This window comes from Saccostrea cucullata, unplaced genomic scaffold, assembly GCF_032062105.1.
Source record: "Saccostrea cucullata isolate Sc308-1 unplaced genomic scaffold, CSIRO_AGI_Scuc_v1 ctg9, whole genome shotgun sequence".
Classification (NCBI taxonomy): Eukaryota; Metazoa; Mollusca; class Bivalvia; order Ostreida; family Ostreidae; genus Saccostrea; species Saccostrea cuccullata.
Genome location: NW_026935030.1, coordinates 591,301 through 611,499, shown reverse-complemented (window position 1 = coordinate 611,499; position 20,199 = coordinate 591,301). Strand labels below are relative to the sequence as shown.

At 31.2% G+C, this 20,199-nt stretch overlaps 1 protein-coding gene across 1 annotated transcript; it reads right to left on the bottom strand.

The window, feature by feature from the left end:
* Positions 1-16,362: 16,362 nt before the first annotated feature.
* Positions 16,363-19,658, bottom strand: LOC134241749 (uncharacterized). The gene is made up of 3 exons (XM_062723772.1): positions 19,448-19,658; positions 17,192-17,339; positions 16,363-16,719 (listed from the first exon to the last, which is right to left on the bottom strand). Exons 1-3 carry the CDS (start codon positions 19,582-19,584, stop codon positions 16,495-16,497), a joined length of 510 nt encoding a protein of 169 aa, XP_062579756.1. The 5' UTR covers positions 19,585-19,658; the 3' UTR covers positions 16,363-16,494.
* Between the last annotated feature and the right edge of the window lie 541 nt (positions 19,659-20,199).

The following is a 20,199-nucleotide window of genomic DNA, read 5'->3' as shown; positions in this document are numbered from 1 at the left end:
GAACATACATCACAAGATTTTGAATATACATCACAAGATTTCGAACATACATCACAAGATTTTGAATATACATCACAAGATTTTGAATATACATCACAAGATTTCGAACATACATCACAAGATTTTGAATATACATCACAAGATTTCGAACATACATCACAAGATTTTGAATATACATCACAAGATTTTGAATATACATCACAAGATTTCGAACATACATCACAAGATTTTGAATATACATCACAAGATTTTGAATATACATCACAAGATTTCGAACATACATCACAAGATTTTGAATATACATCACAAGATTATCAAATATTGCAACGTTTGACATGCCATACTATGGTACTAAAATAGATTTTTGTAAATAAGGAATATCTGGCAAAAGTTTCAATTGGAAAAATGAGTATAAGAAACATGTAAATGCACGTTACATAATCGTAGGTGTTTTGATGTTATTGATAATCTTAATAATCTCTTACAAACACCAAATTTTAAGAATCAAAAAAGAAATTAAGTTTTAGACTTTTTATTTGTACACTTCTTCGCATAGACATACGTGGAATACGTTTTTTTTAGATACATAACAAGAACCATCTGATTTAATTTTTGCTTTGGGTATACGGCTGTTAAAACTGTTTGGAGTCAGTCATATAAGTCGTATTCAATAGTTTTTTTTATGTCTATTTCCAATTGAACTTGAAATAAAAAACGCCTTAGGAATTTTACACATCTGTTTCAGTTACGAATGTTGTATAAGAGAAAGCCCAGATTTTATGTAAAACATGATGAATTTAATTGTTGTATTTTCAACATTGCAGGCAATATATTATTATCACATGCATATTGTGTCTACTACAACTCTCTTTAATTATGTTTATGCCCCATTCACACGACATGATTTGCTAACATGCAAAGTCTGCATGTCAGTAAATTTACACCTGGTCAGGACTAGGTGCAAATTAACTTTTGCATACAAAGTCTGCACAGTTGAGTAAATTTACACCTGGTCAGGACTAGGTGCAAATTAACTTTTGCATACGTGTTGTCGCAAATTATTAGTTCATGTGAGTAAATTTTGTCGTATGAACACGCAGTAAATTTATTATGTGTGTATTTCGTTTTGTTTATAGTATAAATATCCATTTTGAGGGTTGTATCGGTTGTGTATGACTTGGAGCATGTTAAATACCAGTCAGTAAACATGGCGGCTAGAAATCAAAGCTAAAAAAAACGTGGATTTTAATGGTTATCCTTGCACTACCTCAACGAAAGTTGAAAGTAAATTGGAATTTTTAAGGGTAGATCTGTTGGTGCATGGCTTCAAAAGTCAAGTTGTTCAAGGTTACGCTGGATTGTACTAGCATAGTACTTTCTACAAATGGCATTTTCAACTCTGAAAACAAGAAGCCGTTTTCTCTTCTGAGATAAATTTTCGAATATTCGAAAATGTGGGCATCTTGCACCCTTTCTGGCAAATTCATATTTTTCTCTAAAGATGTAAATATGGTCGCGAACATGCGTCCTTCAGGATCAGTTAGTAGTCCCCTTACTTTTCAAGTAGTCTCCATGGAGCTTTGATAGGAATATACATGTAAATTCCATCAATCGAACTTGTCTCATTACAGATTAGCTCTTTATGACTTTCTTCTAGCTTTCTCTGTTTTTCAACCAGGGCAAGCTACATATAAGCTGATGTTACAGGAATTTCAACAACCTCGTTTAAAATAAGCATTCGTAAGTATCCTCAATGGCACCTGTTGGTGCTCAGTAGAAATCCCACCATGAATTTCCAGGGCTTCGTGTTTATTTCTTCTTCACATATTTGTATTGTTTAAAGATTTTTGAGATCGATCACTGTTCGGTTTCTTCACCATTTTCTTTCTCCTGGAAATTACAATAATATCAAGCAGATTTTTCATTATGGTCTCTCAAACTTGATGTACATGTACTCTGAATTTCCCAATAACAAAAAGACTCCAATCGTCTTGTTTCTGCTGAAGACGCCAACCGCTAGATGGCAACAGACACCTCTTTCTTTACACCAAACGCTCTTCAACAGTCTTTAGCACCAGGACCAAAACATTAAACAATGGTTTTTATAAGTGTGAACATTCTTATGCCATTCTTTGTCCTTAAATTATTAAGTTCGTTTTTTTGTACCAGTAAATCAGTGGATCGGATTTTGTCCTAGTACCTTTGAGGTTATTTAGTCTTATATCCAAATAAAAGGAAAATATCCCCTTTTTAAATAAAAATTCACAGTGCTAATTCTGTTCATCTCCTAATTTTATATAATAATATGAGAATTTAATTACAGTACATAAATCTCGTCTGAACGCATAGCAAATTAACTTTTACTGACGTGTGTAGATTTACTCATATGTATATTTGCACACATAAGCAAATTTCCGTCGTATGAATGGGGTATTAGAAAGAGTTTAATATATGCCAAGATAAATGGTTATGAAATGTCTCGTTTAAGTTTTTTTTTCACAATTTATTTTCGATACTATGACCTTCTACAGATTTTTTTATACAAATTGTTAAGCCACAACTTTCATACTGGATTAGATACGGATTTCTCCGTTTACCTGATTATCATAACGAGTAACTTGTGGTAGGTGTGACAAGTCAACATGAGATGATCCCTTCTCCATGGTACCTGATCCCACTTCTGATGTTTTAGGGGTTCATGTTGTTTTGAACATATTTTATTGACAACTTGTCAAAGGGATTGGACACAAGTTCCAAAAACTTAGATAGTCCTCTCCCATACATAAAATCTCAATAGCCATACAATATTTACAAAGTTTTACAGTTTTACAATAATATGCATGAACATAGAAGAAAAAAACCAATAGCTATTATTGCCAAATATATCAATTAATATTCTGTTTATTATAAAGACGACAATGACCAGAATAAAAATAGTTTCAAAGAGGTAGTAAATGCAAAAAGTTGTTAATTGAAACGACCAGTATCCTGAATAAATTTTTGAACAATACCAAATATTCTTTCATTTTCTTGCAAAGATAATGATTCATCTCCCCAAAGTAGAGTATGTACATTTAACATTTTTACATTTTTGACTACAAGTAAATAATTCAACATTAAACCTCTAGCTTCTAGATATTTTCTACATACAGAGAAAAATGATGACTATCCTCATGTTGCTCTGCTCTGGTCACAGTTTGCAGTGTTCAGTCGGGCCTTCGAGAATGTCGTATTATTTTCTTCAGAATTTATCCATTAATGAAGTAGTTCTGTTAAGATACCGCGAAACGAAAGCGCACATGAAAATAAAATGTATATTGAATAAAAAATGAAGTCAAACAAATAATACCAACTGTATGTAAAAACGTATGAATACAAAGGTATATGGAAATAAAAACTGCAACTAGAGTAAGAAATAAATTTTAAATATTACTGTCACTTGAAAGGAAATATGGTCTTCCATCATTCTTAAGTTATGTTAATTTATATCCCGAGGCCTGGTACTAGTACATAAAATGTCAACCTGGTGCATCATATTATATGATTTGAACTCATTCATTGGATAACCTCAAGACACTATTAGATGAAGAAATGGAGAATTTGTTTGTATTCAATGCTTGAGTTGATGAGTACCTTTAGATATATGTTCCTATCTCAGATACTTCTAAATCTAAACATATAATATAAAATGCCATTATTTTTGTTTTAAATTTATAGTATGTATTTAATTTACAAAAATAATGTACCTTCTTGAATTTGAATAGCCCAGTTATTTTACAATAAATTTGAATACATTATCGTCAAATTAATTTCAGACTGTCAATTAAAACACAACTATGATGTATTCGTGTTGATTTTATTTAATAGATGTTCCAACTGCATGTGATTTTGCATGTGATTTTGCAAACGATTATTCATATTTATACAATTTCCACTTCTGTTCAAACTTTTTTTCAAACGTACGATTCTATCAGATGTATTTTCAGTTTATTATATTTTAAGACATACCCAAAGTACATGTACACAAAATATACAAAATACCTTTCCCTCTAAGTAATCATTTCGTAAGTTCTAGGGTCAATGACCGTGTAACTAAATAAAACTAAATACAATTTATCACTAAGTCAAACGCTGACTGACTGTTGTTCATACTAACTGTTAGGGCATTTTTTCCCACTGAATTGTCGACACATTTCCATTATTTTCCAATCATGACAAGGAATACATGGCGGATGTGACCAGTAAGCAAAGAATGTTCAGTCCTCTATGGCGCGTGATCCCACCTCTGTTGTTTTAGAGGTCTGTATTTGCTCTGCTCCTGATATGAATTGTTTAATGCACTTTTGAGATCGAAGACAGCGTAATTTCGTTTTTATTATATATTTTTTCATTCCTAGAAATGTGAATTAGAGGAAATGAGGTGCACAGTATTACGTATTACATGTACCAGGCACAATAAAATCACAGTAAGGTATTTTAAGTTATTAGATTCTTTAAAAATAATTATACAAGGAATAACAAATTAAAGATCAAAACTACGTTGTGTGTGCCTTTAACTGTGATCAATTTCCTTTTGCCCTTATTGCTATAACCTTACCATCTAATTTTTGTTGATTTAAAACTTTTCCATTTGTCTCACGCTTATAGTCAATAAGGTGCCATGTGATTATATTCCGATTCCGTGTCAGACCCGCATGGTAAGGACCCGAGTGGTTTCGACTTCCTGAACCTCCTGTGATAGGTTTAAATATCCCTACAGGTCAGTACCTGGGTACAGGGGTACACACTATATGGTAAACAAAGGATGTTCGGTAGCTCTATACTGTCTGGCTTTAGAGATGTACGTGTCTTAATGACGTTGCTTTTCTGTGTAAAGTCAACATCCAGTCAATAAGTAAAGGTGTTTCCTTATGATTTTATCCATTATTGCGGAGCAAGAATGTTGGTAAATTTGATTAAGTTATGATTTATACTTGATCAGTATATAAAAAATCAAATACTTCTTAAAATGTATCTTGATCACATGTATTGTCTATTTATGCTTCGTTTCTCAAAATTGAATGGTAGAAGATTAATAAACATAACAATTGACGAGATTTGAATGATTAAAATATACATAGTCGGTATAAATAAATACCATGTAGAAAAAAAATAAATATATTTCACGTTAAAAGTGTTAATTAATTGTTTACTTGAATGAAAATATGAAAATAACCATTAATCATTCTGAAAAATCCATTGAAAATAATACATATAAGGAGCATAGAAATCATAGAATTTGAAAACACGCAGGTTGAAGAAGTACTAGTAATCGAAACATAATCACCAGCACTCTTGATTCAATCTATGGAGAAATAAGTTATGCTTTATTGCTGATAATAATCTAATATGAATGGGCAGAGATGGTCTTTGAAAAGAATTGCTGATATATATAATGATTTTATAAGAATGGGCATAGGTAATCTTTGAAAAGAATTGCTAATAATAATGTTATAGGAATAGGCATATCATAGGTGATCATATAGGTGATAAGAGAAACAATTCCATTTTGGTCCTCTATAGAGACACTATATTTCTTTCTATTTCTTTTGAAAAATATATATAACAACTAACTCAGCCTTAAAAATTGAATAAGTTGTATCTTCTTTTAAAAATGTTAAATTTCAAGATATATTTGAAAAGCATAACGATAAGATAAGGTTAAAGTTTACTTGAATGGAAATATGAAAATAACGAACATTAATCATTCTGAAAAATCCATTGAAATAATACATATAAGGAGCATAGAAATCATAGACCTCAGAAAAAAATAAGTAAGATCAGGTGCCATGGAGGAGTAAACATCCTATGTTGACTTTTTAAAGGTCTTATCCCTATGTCGAGTGCTCCTTGTAATGATCAAGTAAACGGGATCAAAAGGTAAGGTTATAGGTATCTAATGAAAGGTCCAAAGAAATATAGGTCCCTTCAGAAGTTATGGTCCAAAATCTTTAGACAATGAAAGTGCAAAAAAAATATATGGGCTAAAACAATTATATGAAAAACCACAAGGAATACACGTGTGAAAAATGAAAGTCATAGCCTATCAATTTTACCGGAATTTCCTGTAAATTAAAAAAATACGTAATCTTTTTTTTTTATAGGCATTACGTTTTTTTTATATATTAATTATAAATTTCTTTTTAGTGTGTAAAAAACAATTCTTTAAAATACAAAAATCAAGTAAAACATTTGAATCTAGTAATTGACATATATTTCAGTAATTGAAAAATTTTAAGTAAATGCTTAATCTATTACTTATCTTTGTTATTTCAAGAAAAAATGACTTAATAATTTTTAAGAAATAAAATGTATTTGTTGACAAGGTAATTGTATGGATCATAAAATCTGCAAAATGTTGACTTTCAACGAGACTGTGTTGATATCCTTACATCTTCAAATTGGCAGTAGCTTTCCTCGTTCATATCAGATATTGTTGCTGCGTAAAGTATGCCTTTGCATATCGAATCAACTAAGAAACATATACTCCACGTGCAGCCAATTATTGAAATTTTGCCTCATTAATGAGGGTATAAGCCTATAGCAATTATTAAGTCATCAGCTTTATCATAAAGCTTGGTAGTCAGGTTATCTTAAAGTTCTTTTAGTTGTAAAATATCCAGATATAAATTAATATGAGAAAACACGTTTCAATCTTTGTGGGATCTTTTATCTCGAGTTAAAAGGAATATTTCGAATTAAAGTAGAAATGAAAATAAATACTATTTATGAATGAATATAATAACAAACGGATTAAACAGTAGGCGCTGTGTCTATAAATCCTCTCCATAAAAAATGTTTATAGATGGAACGTCGTTGATATATCTTAATGCTGAAGTCCTTTCGAGAGACCCCTTCTTCTCATGTAGAAAATATCAAATAAATTTTCATCATCTGAATACAAAAAAAATCTGCTTATAACGTTATATTTACGGAAGGGTATATTTTAAATCATTAGTCTGTTAGTAGTAATTTAAATGTTTGGCAGCTAAAATGATATAAATGTAAGGACCTGACAATGATATTTAAAAAAAAGAGCAGTGCATACATGCCACATCGATGCAAACTACATATGAAGCCTGAAAGGATTTTTGTATGTAGCCGAGATTATACAGATATAAAAATCAGCACGTAGCAACAGGGGGCAGGGGGCCTGCCCCTTTTTTTCCCCAACATTACTTGTACTATTGAAAATGTACATTGAAAGGCTGGTCCTCCCCCTCCACTTTGAACCACAGGAAAGTGATGTAAGGGAAAATCTAGTACTGTATGCCAAAAATTTGTACTGAAAGAAATTGAAATTGAAAAAAAAAATAGGCCTCTACACCCCCCCCCCCCCCCAACCGGAAATAGGATTTCCGAGTTTGGCCAATGTTCCTTTTTTATGGCTTGTCAACTGTTTCAGGTAAGTAAAAAAAAAATTTCTCTGGCTGACCCCCCACTTTCAAGAACGATGCTACGTCATTGAAAATAGCAGTTATTTGTGAAATCCTATCAATATCTTTTGTCACAAATCTCTTTTTTTAAATTAAATTTTTTGAACAAGATCCTTGATTATAATTTTGCTAATGATATTGGGGGAAACATTTCTCATAAATATTCCTCGAGAGTATTAATTTTATTTTTTGTGTTCCTCCTAGATAAAAATGTGTCTCTTGGAATTAAAATAAAATTATGCTTATACCCTTTTATCTCAAGATCTCAAAGAGCTAAAGCTGGATAAGAACTGAAAATAATATTTTATACAATTCTTAAAGTTAAATCATGTAAATACATAATAAGTAATTGAATTGCTTCCTTGAATATCATTCATTTTTGGGAATGAATCTTTTATGAGAATATTTCTATTCAAATAACAGCATAGAAAGACCCTTTGTTTGCAATACATATGTAAAACAAAAACCTGGGAACTTGATATATCATGACAAATATCAGTTGAATGACTTATAATAGATGTTAAAGGCGTTTTTGGACACCTTCTACTAAAACCTTTTTTAATCGTTCACTTATTTCAAACATTATTCAATATGCTTGAAAAATATTTATGTGATCTTTTCACGGTATCCTTTCATTATTTAATGTTTAATTTGATTTTTTATGCATGATTAGAAAAGACATGTTTAGAAAAGCTTAATAAATGATGAGAAAAAGCTGGCCAACATGTGTGGAAATATTTGTAAAAAAAATTCTCTTTTTGTTTAACCTAAGCAGACATTGGAAAAAATATTAATGGCATGAAAACGGATATATTGAGAAATTTATACACATTTTTGACATGTTTTGCAATTGGCTATTTTAAAGGGGTGTTTATCAGAAAGTCGGTTAGATGATATAAATAAGACTTCATGGTAACATCAATCATTTAAAAGAAGGTTATAAACAAAAGCGATTTGACATTAAATAATTAAACATATTTTTACGATGGAATCTGAAAGAGTTGTTTAAGTAGTATACAGGGGCAAAAAAGTACCTAACTACCAAGCTATATGATAAAGCTGATGACTTTTACATTGCTATAGGCATATACCCACATTAATGAGGCAAAATTCAATAATCGCCTGTACATGGAGTATATGTTTCTCAGTTGATTCGATATGCAAAGGCATACTCTACGCAGGAACAATATCTGATATGAACGAAGAAAGTTTAACTGCCAAATTGAAGATGTAAGGATATCAACACAGTTTCGTTGAAAGTCAACATTTTGCAGATTTTATGATCCATACAATTACCTTGTCAACAAATACATTTTATTATTAAGTCGAATGTTGATTTATGTTTTTCCACATGAGTTCGCATACCTATCAAATTTACCGAAATTTCCAAGTGATTTTAAAAAATACGTAATACCTATAAAAATTACGTTTTTTTTATTTACCGAAAATTCCGGTAAAAATTGACAGGTATGCAAACTCCTGTGGTTTTTCATATAATTTTCTTCAGACATTCTTTTTGCAAATTCATTGTTTATAGATTTTATCCCATTTACATTACAAGGAGCAGATACAAAAAAAGAAAAGCATTTTATACTGTGAATATTCTTCATTGAAATATAGAGCATATGTGTGTTTTTTTGTCCATTTTACCGTTGCAGTGTTGATGTTTCCTATGACACCAACATGAAACATAAAAGAATAAAAACTACAGTGACAGTAACAACGATTTGAATTCATTTTTTGACTCCAAGCAATGCCCTGTAAGAATGAAATAACGAAATGATCCGGGTATCTTTAATACTAAAAGTAAAAAAGGAAATGTAACAGCTTTGAAAGCACAGTTTTTATAGACAGCAGCAGTATTTTAATGACCCATAGTTTCATTCCTATGCCAACTCAATAAGTATAACACAATGTATAACACAATAGAGTTTGCTCATCTGTTTCATATTTGGATGTATTATTACCAGTAGATGATAACGCCCTAACAAAGAACTAAACTTTATGACACACACGATCATTTCAGCCTTCCATCGTCAATTTTGAATGCTATATTTAGTAATATTTGACTTCAACCCGCACACGATGCAACTGATTTTTTAAAGTATGCCCAAAATACGATCAATTTTTAAACCGAGACAGGCCGCTGATAGAAAGGGTGATATTACTGAAATTACAACAACCAGGTTAAAGTCAGCATTTCGTAAAGTCTTTGATCGTTATACATGTAGCTACTTTGTTTCCTGGGTGACATGTTTTATTTCAATGTAGTTTTTTTTATTCTTGCTGAATTCGACAACTGAATGTTTCGTCTAACTTATCGATAGATAGAGCTTACACTGCGGATGTGACCGGTCAGCAGAAAATGCCCAACCCTCCCTCTTAGACACCTGTTCCAAACTCTGATATTTTTGGGGGGTTGGAAGGGCTTGTGTTTTGTCTTGTTCACAGATTTGTATTGTTAAAAGATTTTTTTGAGATTGAACACTGTTTTATCATCGCCATTTTCGTATTAACAGAAACCTTTTTTAATTGAGTAAAGTTTTTGGAACTGAAAAAAGGATTTTGCCGTTCCTGATGTCAGCTGAAAATACACATAGATATTCTGAACGAAAAAAACAACACAGCTAATATAATATACATGACCGAAAACTATGAAAACAGGTCTGAGGAATATCTTGTTTGCTGTTCACTACAATACTCAGCCCTGAAATGTATAACGTCATGTGGAGATGACATGTAGCCAAAACAGGTGCATATTGATGACGACAGTTTTTTCATATATCATCAGGTATAAACAACGTTTTTCGACATTGACAGTGTGATTTTCATACAGTTATATGGTACCGTTGACGGAAGTTCCATGGGGCATGGCTACTGTATTGGCAAAGAAAGCCATTATGCAACATAGTTTCACAGTTGATAAACTAGGTTTATCGACTGTATACTATGGTTTACAAACCGTGAACTATAGTTAACAATTCGTCAACTATAGTTTTCATCTGTACATAGTTAACGAATGCTAATCTAAGTTTATCTATCTGTAATAAAACGTTAACAATACATTTTGTTGATAAACATAGATTATCAATTTTACAAATTTACAATCGTGAACTATAGTTAAGAGTTGTTAATCATAGTTTCACAAATCGTGAAACTATATTGATCAGATCGTTAACTATAGTTTAGAGTTGTAAACCATAGTTTACAAATCATGAAACTGTATTTATCAGATAATCTATGTTTTGCAATCGCAAATATTTGTTTTCAGTGTTAAGTATAGTTTACGATTCTGAAACATAGATTATCGCGTTGACTATGGTTTACAGCTGTAAAATATAGATTAACGTTGTTAACTGTAGTTTACAGTCCGTAACTATAGTTTACAACCGATAAACCTAGTTTATCGACTGTGAAACTATATTTAGCTCATTTTTGTGAATTTGGCGTGCCACGATACAAACAAAAAACATAATTTCTAGAATACAAAGAAATTGTAAATCTTCTATGATGTTCAAAATTCTGCCTCTTTGAAACCATCCTTATTAATCTATTTTCAAATATTTTTCACTTCAAATCCCATTTTAGTTAAAATTTGAATAAAAAAATTAAAAACTACGCGGTGAAACCTATTCATTTAACTCAAGTTGTTATTTTCAATTTTTTGGACAAAAGTTTGTCTGTATCATCTATCCTTAAGGTTATCATAATCGTTACATTCGTCTCAAAAACTGAAAGAAACCGATTGCGTAATTTTGGATTATTAGGGCTTCAACTTTACATCTGCGTTCCTTTCACTAGCCAGGGTTTGTCAAGACCTTCAAGCAAACAATCACAATTATCACTCGAACTGTCTTCGTAAAGTCCCTCTTTTTTTATTGAACACCTGTGAGACTACGTAGACGAAAGGGTTCAAAATGCCAAAGTTGGATTCGATCAACCAAGGACTGCTTGCTAAAATAGATGAAAAATATCCATATGAGAAGGATAAACACGCTAATGATCGCCATTTTCTGGAGAGTCTATGCTGTAACAGGGATGAAAGGGAGACAAGGAAGATAATGAGAACTTTTGATTTTCACTTTTGGGTAGTACCATGACATGTTTCAATTGCTCACGAATTATCGGTCAAAATGAGATTGTGGTTATTATTTTTTTTGTTGAAATTTCAATATCAAATAATAATTCAATTTTAGTTGTAACACGTCATTTGATTGGGTAAACGGTTTTATCCATTTTGTATAACATAACTTGCCTACGTCACAATGAGTTACGTCAAAAACGTATTACTCCGCTTGATGTTAACTTTTAAAATATCTATATTTGAAGCCTTTTTCCGAGGGAACAAATGGAAAAATTGTCTCATTGTCTACACTGAAATTAAATTATAAGGAATGAAGCTTATTTCAACTTTTGTTATACGATATAACATAACTTGCGGCAGTTTACGTTTTTATATAAACCGCTTCGCGGTTTATAAAGCGTTCAATTTTTATATCGTATAACAAAAGTTGAAATAAGCTTCATTCCTTAAAGATACATGAAAATACCTCTGAAAAATAAAAAATCATTCTGTTTACAGAGTTTATTCTGAATTTTTTTCCTTTCAGTACATAAACTTTTTACTGCTGAAAGACGATTATAAATTGAAATAAAAGGCATTTGACGTAAAAGGTAAAAAAAAAAAAACAAACAAACAAAAAACCCTGTAATCAATTCCGTAAATAAATATATATCATACTTAGACCCCTAAAAATCTACAGGTAGGATCAGGCCTGGGGGTCATAAAACTTAGCTCACTTTTGAACTCAGTCTCACTTTTACCAAAGTAATATATAATGGGAAAGTGAGACTGAGATCAAAAGCAAGCTCGTCTAAGTTTTATGGCACCCAGACCAGTTCCTTTGGAGGAGAAAGCTTAACACTGTCTGAATGGACAAAGTGGTGGTAACACCTTATACCCAATGAAATGGCTTAAACAAATCAAGGAAAAATCTGTAGTCAAAGTACAAACAAAATAAAAGTTGTAATTTCAAACAATGAACAAGAAATTTGAGAATTAGAATGCTTTCTAGGAAAAAAATTGTGCATTCTTTGCAATGTCATGGCAACAACCTGCTTCTACATTTCTACATGAACTATTCGATTTTCAGCATCCTTTTTTATAAACAAATGTCTTTTTTTCTAATTTTTTTTTCTTTGAATGATGTGATAAAAAAATTAATTGCACGAAGCTCAGATAACAAAATCAATCACACTATTGTTACTCAAATAATTTCGAACTGATGAGAGAAATGGCTGAATTGCTTTACGTACCATTCTTAGGAACTAAAATACCTTATCTTAGACTCGTTAATGCTTATGATGCACGCCTTTATAATCATTTTTCTGATATGCTCAATTCAACGTTTACTGTTTGGTGCAATAATAGATGTAATGTGTTCAAAGGAATCTAATATACATTTGATTATTTGAGTTTTATTTTTCGGCACTAAAAACTAACACCTTAATTCAAATTTCAGTTTTTTTTTAAAATAACGTGATTGCTAACAGTTTATAAATGCTAGTAGTTCATATCAAATTATCGCAAAACATCAAAATTGTGCTGAAACTCTCGATTTACGCGCCAATGCAAGCTGGGACGCTCATAAAGAGATTAAATATATTGTCTCAACTATATGGTATTCCCTCCATAAAACTTAAGTTTTGCCAAAAATGCATGTACAATTCCCAACATAATTTTCCATTTCTATCTTAAAGGTACTTGGACACAGATTTGAAGTTAATTTTTTCTCTATAATATTACGAATTATATATTCTAATGTGTCAGGATGTGTCAATCAAACCAGTCCAAAAATTTGAAGTTTTGATAACTTGTAAATGAAATAAGATTTTTAATTAATTTTTGTGTGAAATGCTATTAAAATATATAATTCGTGATATTATACAGAAAATATTAACTTTAAATCTGTGTCCAAGTACCTTTAAACTGTAGCTCTTATTTTTACTTCGTAAATACACCTAAATCAGTTTTGTCTGCTTTGTCTGTTACTAATTAATGACGAGTCGAACGAGCTTACTTCAAGTAATCTACATGAGACACTATAATATTTTAACAAAGGACAAACCTGATTAAAAGCATTGACGCAATACTTACTGCATGATTGAAGGTAAATGAACAATACAGTACTCGTTTTTTTTTTATTTTCTTGGAATAGACAGTACATGTGTCTGAAATTTTATAAGACTTCAGTTAAAAAAATGCTAAAAGCTATGCTATTAGTTATAAAAAAGACAGTATAGTGCGTAATATTATTGGAAATGGTAAGGAAAATGCAGATTAAAACTTGACTTGAAATGAGCAAACACAGAAAAAAGCAGAAGTTGACGCTATAATAATTTCAAATAAAAAACTAGTGCTAATTGTAACGGGGACCGTTACAGATGTTCCCCAAACGCTCCCCAACGTCCATTTGGTGTCATATTCCCTGTAAGCTTCATTAAATAAGACACACTCTATGCATTTAACACTTTAAAATGTTTACCTAAAAGTGTATCAAGTTCATTCAAATTTGAGCATTGCACGCGTGTGCATGTGAATGCATGTGCGTAATGATCATATCATCTTGTCTACACAATATTAAAGTATTTAATTCAAAAGTATTAAAAAATACGCTCATTCAAGTGTATTTTTGAATTTACTCAATTCACGTGCACGCACCTGCATACATGAGCATTGTGACCATACCTTCTTGTAGAGGTCCATTACAACTATCTATGTTCTAAATCCCACCCCGTTTGGTTGAAAACCAAGGGAGTTATAGCTGTTTAAGGTTTCAGCCAATCAGATTGCAGCACTTGTACACGCACGTGTATGCATGTGCATAAAGACCATACCTTCTTGTAGAAGTTTATTATATTTATCTATGTTCCAAATCCCATCCTGTTTGGTTGAAAACCAAGGGAGTTATAGCTATTTAAAGTTTAAGCCAATCAGATTGCAGCGCACGTGCATGCACGTGTTTTCATGATAATTGCTATATATCATGTTGTAGGATATCCTAATGTATGGCAATGTTCAAAATTTCAAAAGATTTCGTCAAAAAACAAGAAAGATATTGAGACTTTAGTTACAGCCAATCAGAGCGAAGCGCACGTGCATGCACGTGAGTTCTTGCTATTTTGACCATTTCCTCTTGCTTTAGCTTCTAAAATATCCTTATATTATGAGTTTCAAAGCATTTCATCAAAAATGAGAAAATTTACGCCAATATCAATTAAATCGGTCATTTCACGTGTTGCACGTGCCCGCTCTTGCAAGCACGTGCGCGCAAAATGACCTTGATTCCGCAAATCTACATAACATGTCTACCAACCCTAAAAAGGTTTTACCTACTTCAGGTGAACAGTTTACAAGATCACTCGCGGACAAAAAAGTACCCAGGAAGAAGAAGAAAAATAATAATAAGAAACAGAGTAAAAACAATATGTTCCCCAACTTCGTTTGGGGAACATAATAATGAGTGTAACTTCATATAAGGAATAGTAGTTCGTAATGTTATATAATGTAATGAATAATTTTTGTTTGTACGGTAGAATCATCCTCGGGGGACCCTCAATACTTCGTGCTGCTTCAGAGAATCTTTACTAACCTTTGGATAATATGGTCTTCATGGTTGACAGAAATAGGGAATCTCATATTGTTTATGATAATTAATTCTTGGTGTAGTTTTCTGAATGCTGCATTAGAAAACTACAAAAGTTATGTTTATGTTTAAATGGCCTTTATTTAGAGATGCAACATTTCATACAGATAGGGCGATGTGCATTGATAGGACGCTACATGATTACACTATATAATATTCTACTGGGAAAAATGTTTTTAAAAAGTTACTCTTTGGTTGTTGAACGGTAGACATTCTCACCAGGTTTTATTGTGTCGCCTGCGGAGCAGAGCGGCACAAAGGGATCACTATACCCGGCGTGTGTTTGTCTGTATGTCTGTCAGTCTGTCACACCTTGTATCTACAGGAAATAAAGAGATATGGAATTGATATTTTGCACAATTATTGGTTGGCACTATGGCATTGTAAATTACCATGGTTACCGACCTCGTGACCCTTGACTTTGTCCTTTGGGCCACTTTACTAAAAAGTTAAAAGTGACAATATGTAGCATATTTTTCCACATTTAAAGGGTAATTATATGCTATTTCGCATGAGCATTGATTATCATAAAACGTTATGAAAAATTCCAGCGTTACAATTCACTTGACCTTGACCTTTGACCTACTTTACAAAGAATACCCCTGACAATTGAATTTAACGTAAGACTTTTCAATTTTGAGTTGCGGGTGTTGATTATTAACAATTTTACATGTATGAACTCTCATGCTAGTTTTTTTTTTTTGCATGAAACTGTATTTGCAAGTTGCATATAAAAAGCTGACCACTCTTAAACTTAGTCAAAGGCAGGCGACACAAGCTTTTCCTGGAACACTCTAGTTTTAATTATGTAAAGATTACCAACAAAAAAAAAGAAAAGATTAAGCATTAAATTTAAAAGTTAGCAATATCTTAATTAAAATAAAAGATTTTTCAGAAAGTTTCATTACGTTTGCTTGGTGTTCATCATGTTTCTTACAGAAAATTGTAAACTTCTGGTAATGAGAATGGGAGACGCTTGTTTGAATGGCAAGGAATCATTAGCTTTAACGAATAATCAACATCTTTATTCAATTTTCTTATTCATGGCATTTTGTTATCTTTAATATAAATTAAATTCTCTGTGAAACATAACATCAAATAAGCAATTTAGAGAGATTTATATTAAAATTGGTATTTTATTCCTCATTTTCCCCCCTTTTCCTTGTTTAACAAATACATGTATATACAAAAACAATCCCCAGCATGCAAAAGAAGTATTCAATTCAATTCCCGTATAAGTATTACTGATGAAGTTTTATGTTCATATTTTTACTATGTAGTCGTAGACTAGAAACATGAATTCATATACAGTTTTATTCACCATCTTCAAAACTCTCAAAATGTCCTTTCCAGTCATAGATCTTAAAGTAATAAGCATGTTCAAGGTAGAAATCAAATGCAGGCTGAACCACTTTCGTGTAGCAGCCCGGCAGTGATGAGTAACTTTGTCCGGTTGGATACCGATAGGTCACGTTCCATGGAATAGTGCAGGTAGGTGGGTTGTCGACGTTAAATGACGTGAAGGAGACATCAACAGCCTAGAAAAAATGACGATACGTGTATTACTATATCAACATACTGTTGCCATGGATTTTTTTTTTTACAGACAATGCTCATGTTTAAGTTAGGTTTATATCAATACATGAACATCTATGTGTTTTACAGACAGTTGTATTTACAGACAGTGTTCTTTTCATAATTAGCCCCCATCCCCCAAAACAAGAAAAATATAAATAAATAAAATACATAAACAGTTTCAATAATGAATTGAAAAAAGTCTTCTTTTTTTTCGAATGATCTTATACTAGTATACATGTACGAAAGAATGAATAATAAGAATATTAAGAAGAATGTGAAGATGAAGATTCAATAAGTTTTTGTAAACTATTCGCATTCTGTCATATGGCTTGATAAAACCACTGATGAACAAAATATTATTTAATTTCAGAATTATTGATTATCTTGAATGACAGTTTAAAAAGTAAAAAACACACTATTTTTTATACTCACACAGGCTACTTTAGGATCAGGTGGATATCTGGGATATCTAACATTGAATACCAGTTTACCGTGGTCACATGTTGAGATATTCATACTCTTTGTATTATTTACTGGAGTTCCAGGAACAAGCTTTGGTGTTCGAATTGTAGCTTTACATCTATAAAAAGTTTTTTATAATCATTAAAAATAAATGATAAATTGCAAAATTCTCCATTCGCCAAGAAAGTAAAACGATGCAAGTAAGGTGTATTCCGCCAAAATATATATGGCTGAAATATGACTCGGTGTAAAACAATGTACCATAAATCAATCATAGAATTTGAAATCAGAAACTTGATAAATACCGTATTGGGATATATAGGAGCGTAAAGGGCTCTGCACTTGTTGTGTTATAACTTTCTTATATTCTATCGTCTTATCAACAGATAGAGTGTAATAACTCCTTAATTATACACATATTCTGATTTGTATTAAGGTAGGATTCCTTTCTGGTTTCTGTGTAGATTAAATATTCAATGTATATTTGCTTATATGTTTTATATATTTAGGTGAAAGAAATTTAAAAGACCATATTTTTTTTTCCTCATCACAACTGTACAACTTTACATAGAAATCATAAATTGTGTTCGAAAACAAGCAGGGACTATATTTTTGGCGGAATGGTGGCGTATGAAAATATCTTCTTTTCTGCCTCTCAAAATTATTATAGAACAACGAATTTAGTTATGTTTTACACAATCAAGGACTAGAAGAATTTTTCAAATGTTAGCTAAATTAATAATAAGGAACTTAAGTTTTAAAATATATTAAATAAATATGAATTTCCATACAAACTACAATTATGTTAGGTTTTACTAGTTTTTAATCTAAGTACAGATATGAGCCAAAAATTCATAAAAAGTGTTTTTACTCTTTTACTGAACGGTCAAAACATTTTGTTTTTGTATCATTTTATATCTCTAAATGACTTCTTTACCATATGTGAAAATAAGAAAAATTCAAATATAGGGCACATATAAGAATAACTTAAATATCCTAAAATTTTAAGAAAAATAGAGGAAATTCGGATTAGCCAAAATCCATTTTTGTTAAACTATTTGTGTCAATTTGGTAATATCATCTTGTTGACCGTATATGGTACATGTGTAATATCTTTTTAAGCAAAAAGAAAAACATTAATCTTTTGAAATAGAAAACCCTATCTCATGATTGGATGCAGTTATTTTTAATCTTAATGACCAGGTAAAAGGTAATGACCTTGACCTGACCTTGACTCTAAAATGATACTTAAAACCATCACTTAGTAATATTGTCTTCTTTATTCTGTTAAAATTGTATTAATTTTGAAAGATACAAGAAATACAGTTTTGTGTGAGAAGAATCCTACCTTAAGATGTTTTTACATCATTATAGACAATGCCTTTTGTTCAATAGATTTTATTACTTAAAAGTTTATCGACTGATATATTATTTTCAGATATCGATCAAGACATTATATCTAATCATTTCAATATAGTATTGTCGAGATAAAAAAAAATCAATATAAATATATAAATATTTGCGAGAAAGAAATAAGGAAATAGTGTTTTTGAATTAACTTTGTCAATGTTGGGGACCAATCACGTGAATTGTTTACACTGGATGCATAAATCTGCGTAACATGAAACTTTAAAACGTAAAGCAATAAAATCTATTAAACTAATAATGAAGTTGTTAAAGTATTTCAATACAATTCAAAATATATGTATGAAACATATGGAGATAACAAACAGTATTCAAGATCAAAAGTCCATAAAACAATACAAAATAGGAGCAGAGGAAACACGGACCTCCGAAACATCAGAGGTGGGATCAAGGGCCGTGTGTTCCTTGTCTTGATTTCGAAATAACGAAAAAAATTCAATGTATGAATAATGGACTATCAATTATTATGAAAAACGTCAATCAGTATTTGATTCAATGATAAATTGTATTTGCTGACAAAGTCATTGTATTGACCATAGAACTTACGAAATGATGACTTTAAACGAGACTGTTGATATTCTTGTTTCATTAACTTGTTTGTCAACAATTTATCTCGTTATAAATAAGGAGTTATACTTTTTATGTTAATAAGACAATAGAATATAAGACAACATACAAAGTTATAACACAACAAGTGTAGAGCCCGTTGCGCTTCCGTAGATATATAATGTTTTTATTTATTTTACTTACAGATTTAGCTTGTCATTGCTTGTAACATAGCATCATATAAAAAAAACAAACCCTCCGAAGGGACCATGATCCACAGAAATCAGGAATCTCATTTTCTCTATCACCACTTTTACAGACTTTTTCTCCTCAGTGAAACTCAGTGTCTGAAAAACTAACAGCACAACCAGAATTCCTGTAGTCATTCTCATCTTTAACAAGTTCAGCGTACGTTTATTATCTCAGGATGGTTTTATTTTTGTATTATCCCTGTTTAACACTACGGAGTTCTGACTATCTGTTGATAAGAATTGGTGTAAAGGTTTATACATATAGAGTAAGAAGTACTTATCGGATGTAGGTTTATGTCGAAAAAAAAATTGAACGTTCTTATTTATTATAACTTTTTCTACATTGTTTAATTATCAAGCTTAATTAAAGAATAAATATTTTTATTCAAATAGGAATTTCTTTATACAGTACTGCAGTATCTTGGTATATAATTTTGATTATCGTTTATAGATAATATTTATTTTAATTCAAGATGATCATACAAGGATATCAATGTTCTTTTTTAAAATTAGATTTTCGACAGTGCTGTTGTCGATACAACAAGCTTCCTTGAAAATAAAATCCAGTTTAAAACTGTACTGTATGTTGACTGACATTTTTCAAAAAAATAGGCCATTATTTCATGCTAAATCATCTGTGGATTTTCCTGTTTACCCAAGTATTACAAGTGGTACACGACTGGTAGACAGTATATGCTACTCCTCGACGTCACCTTATTCTACCTATGAGCTCCAAGTTTTGTTCCTATCTTCATA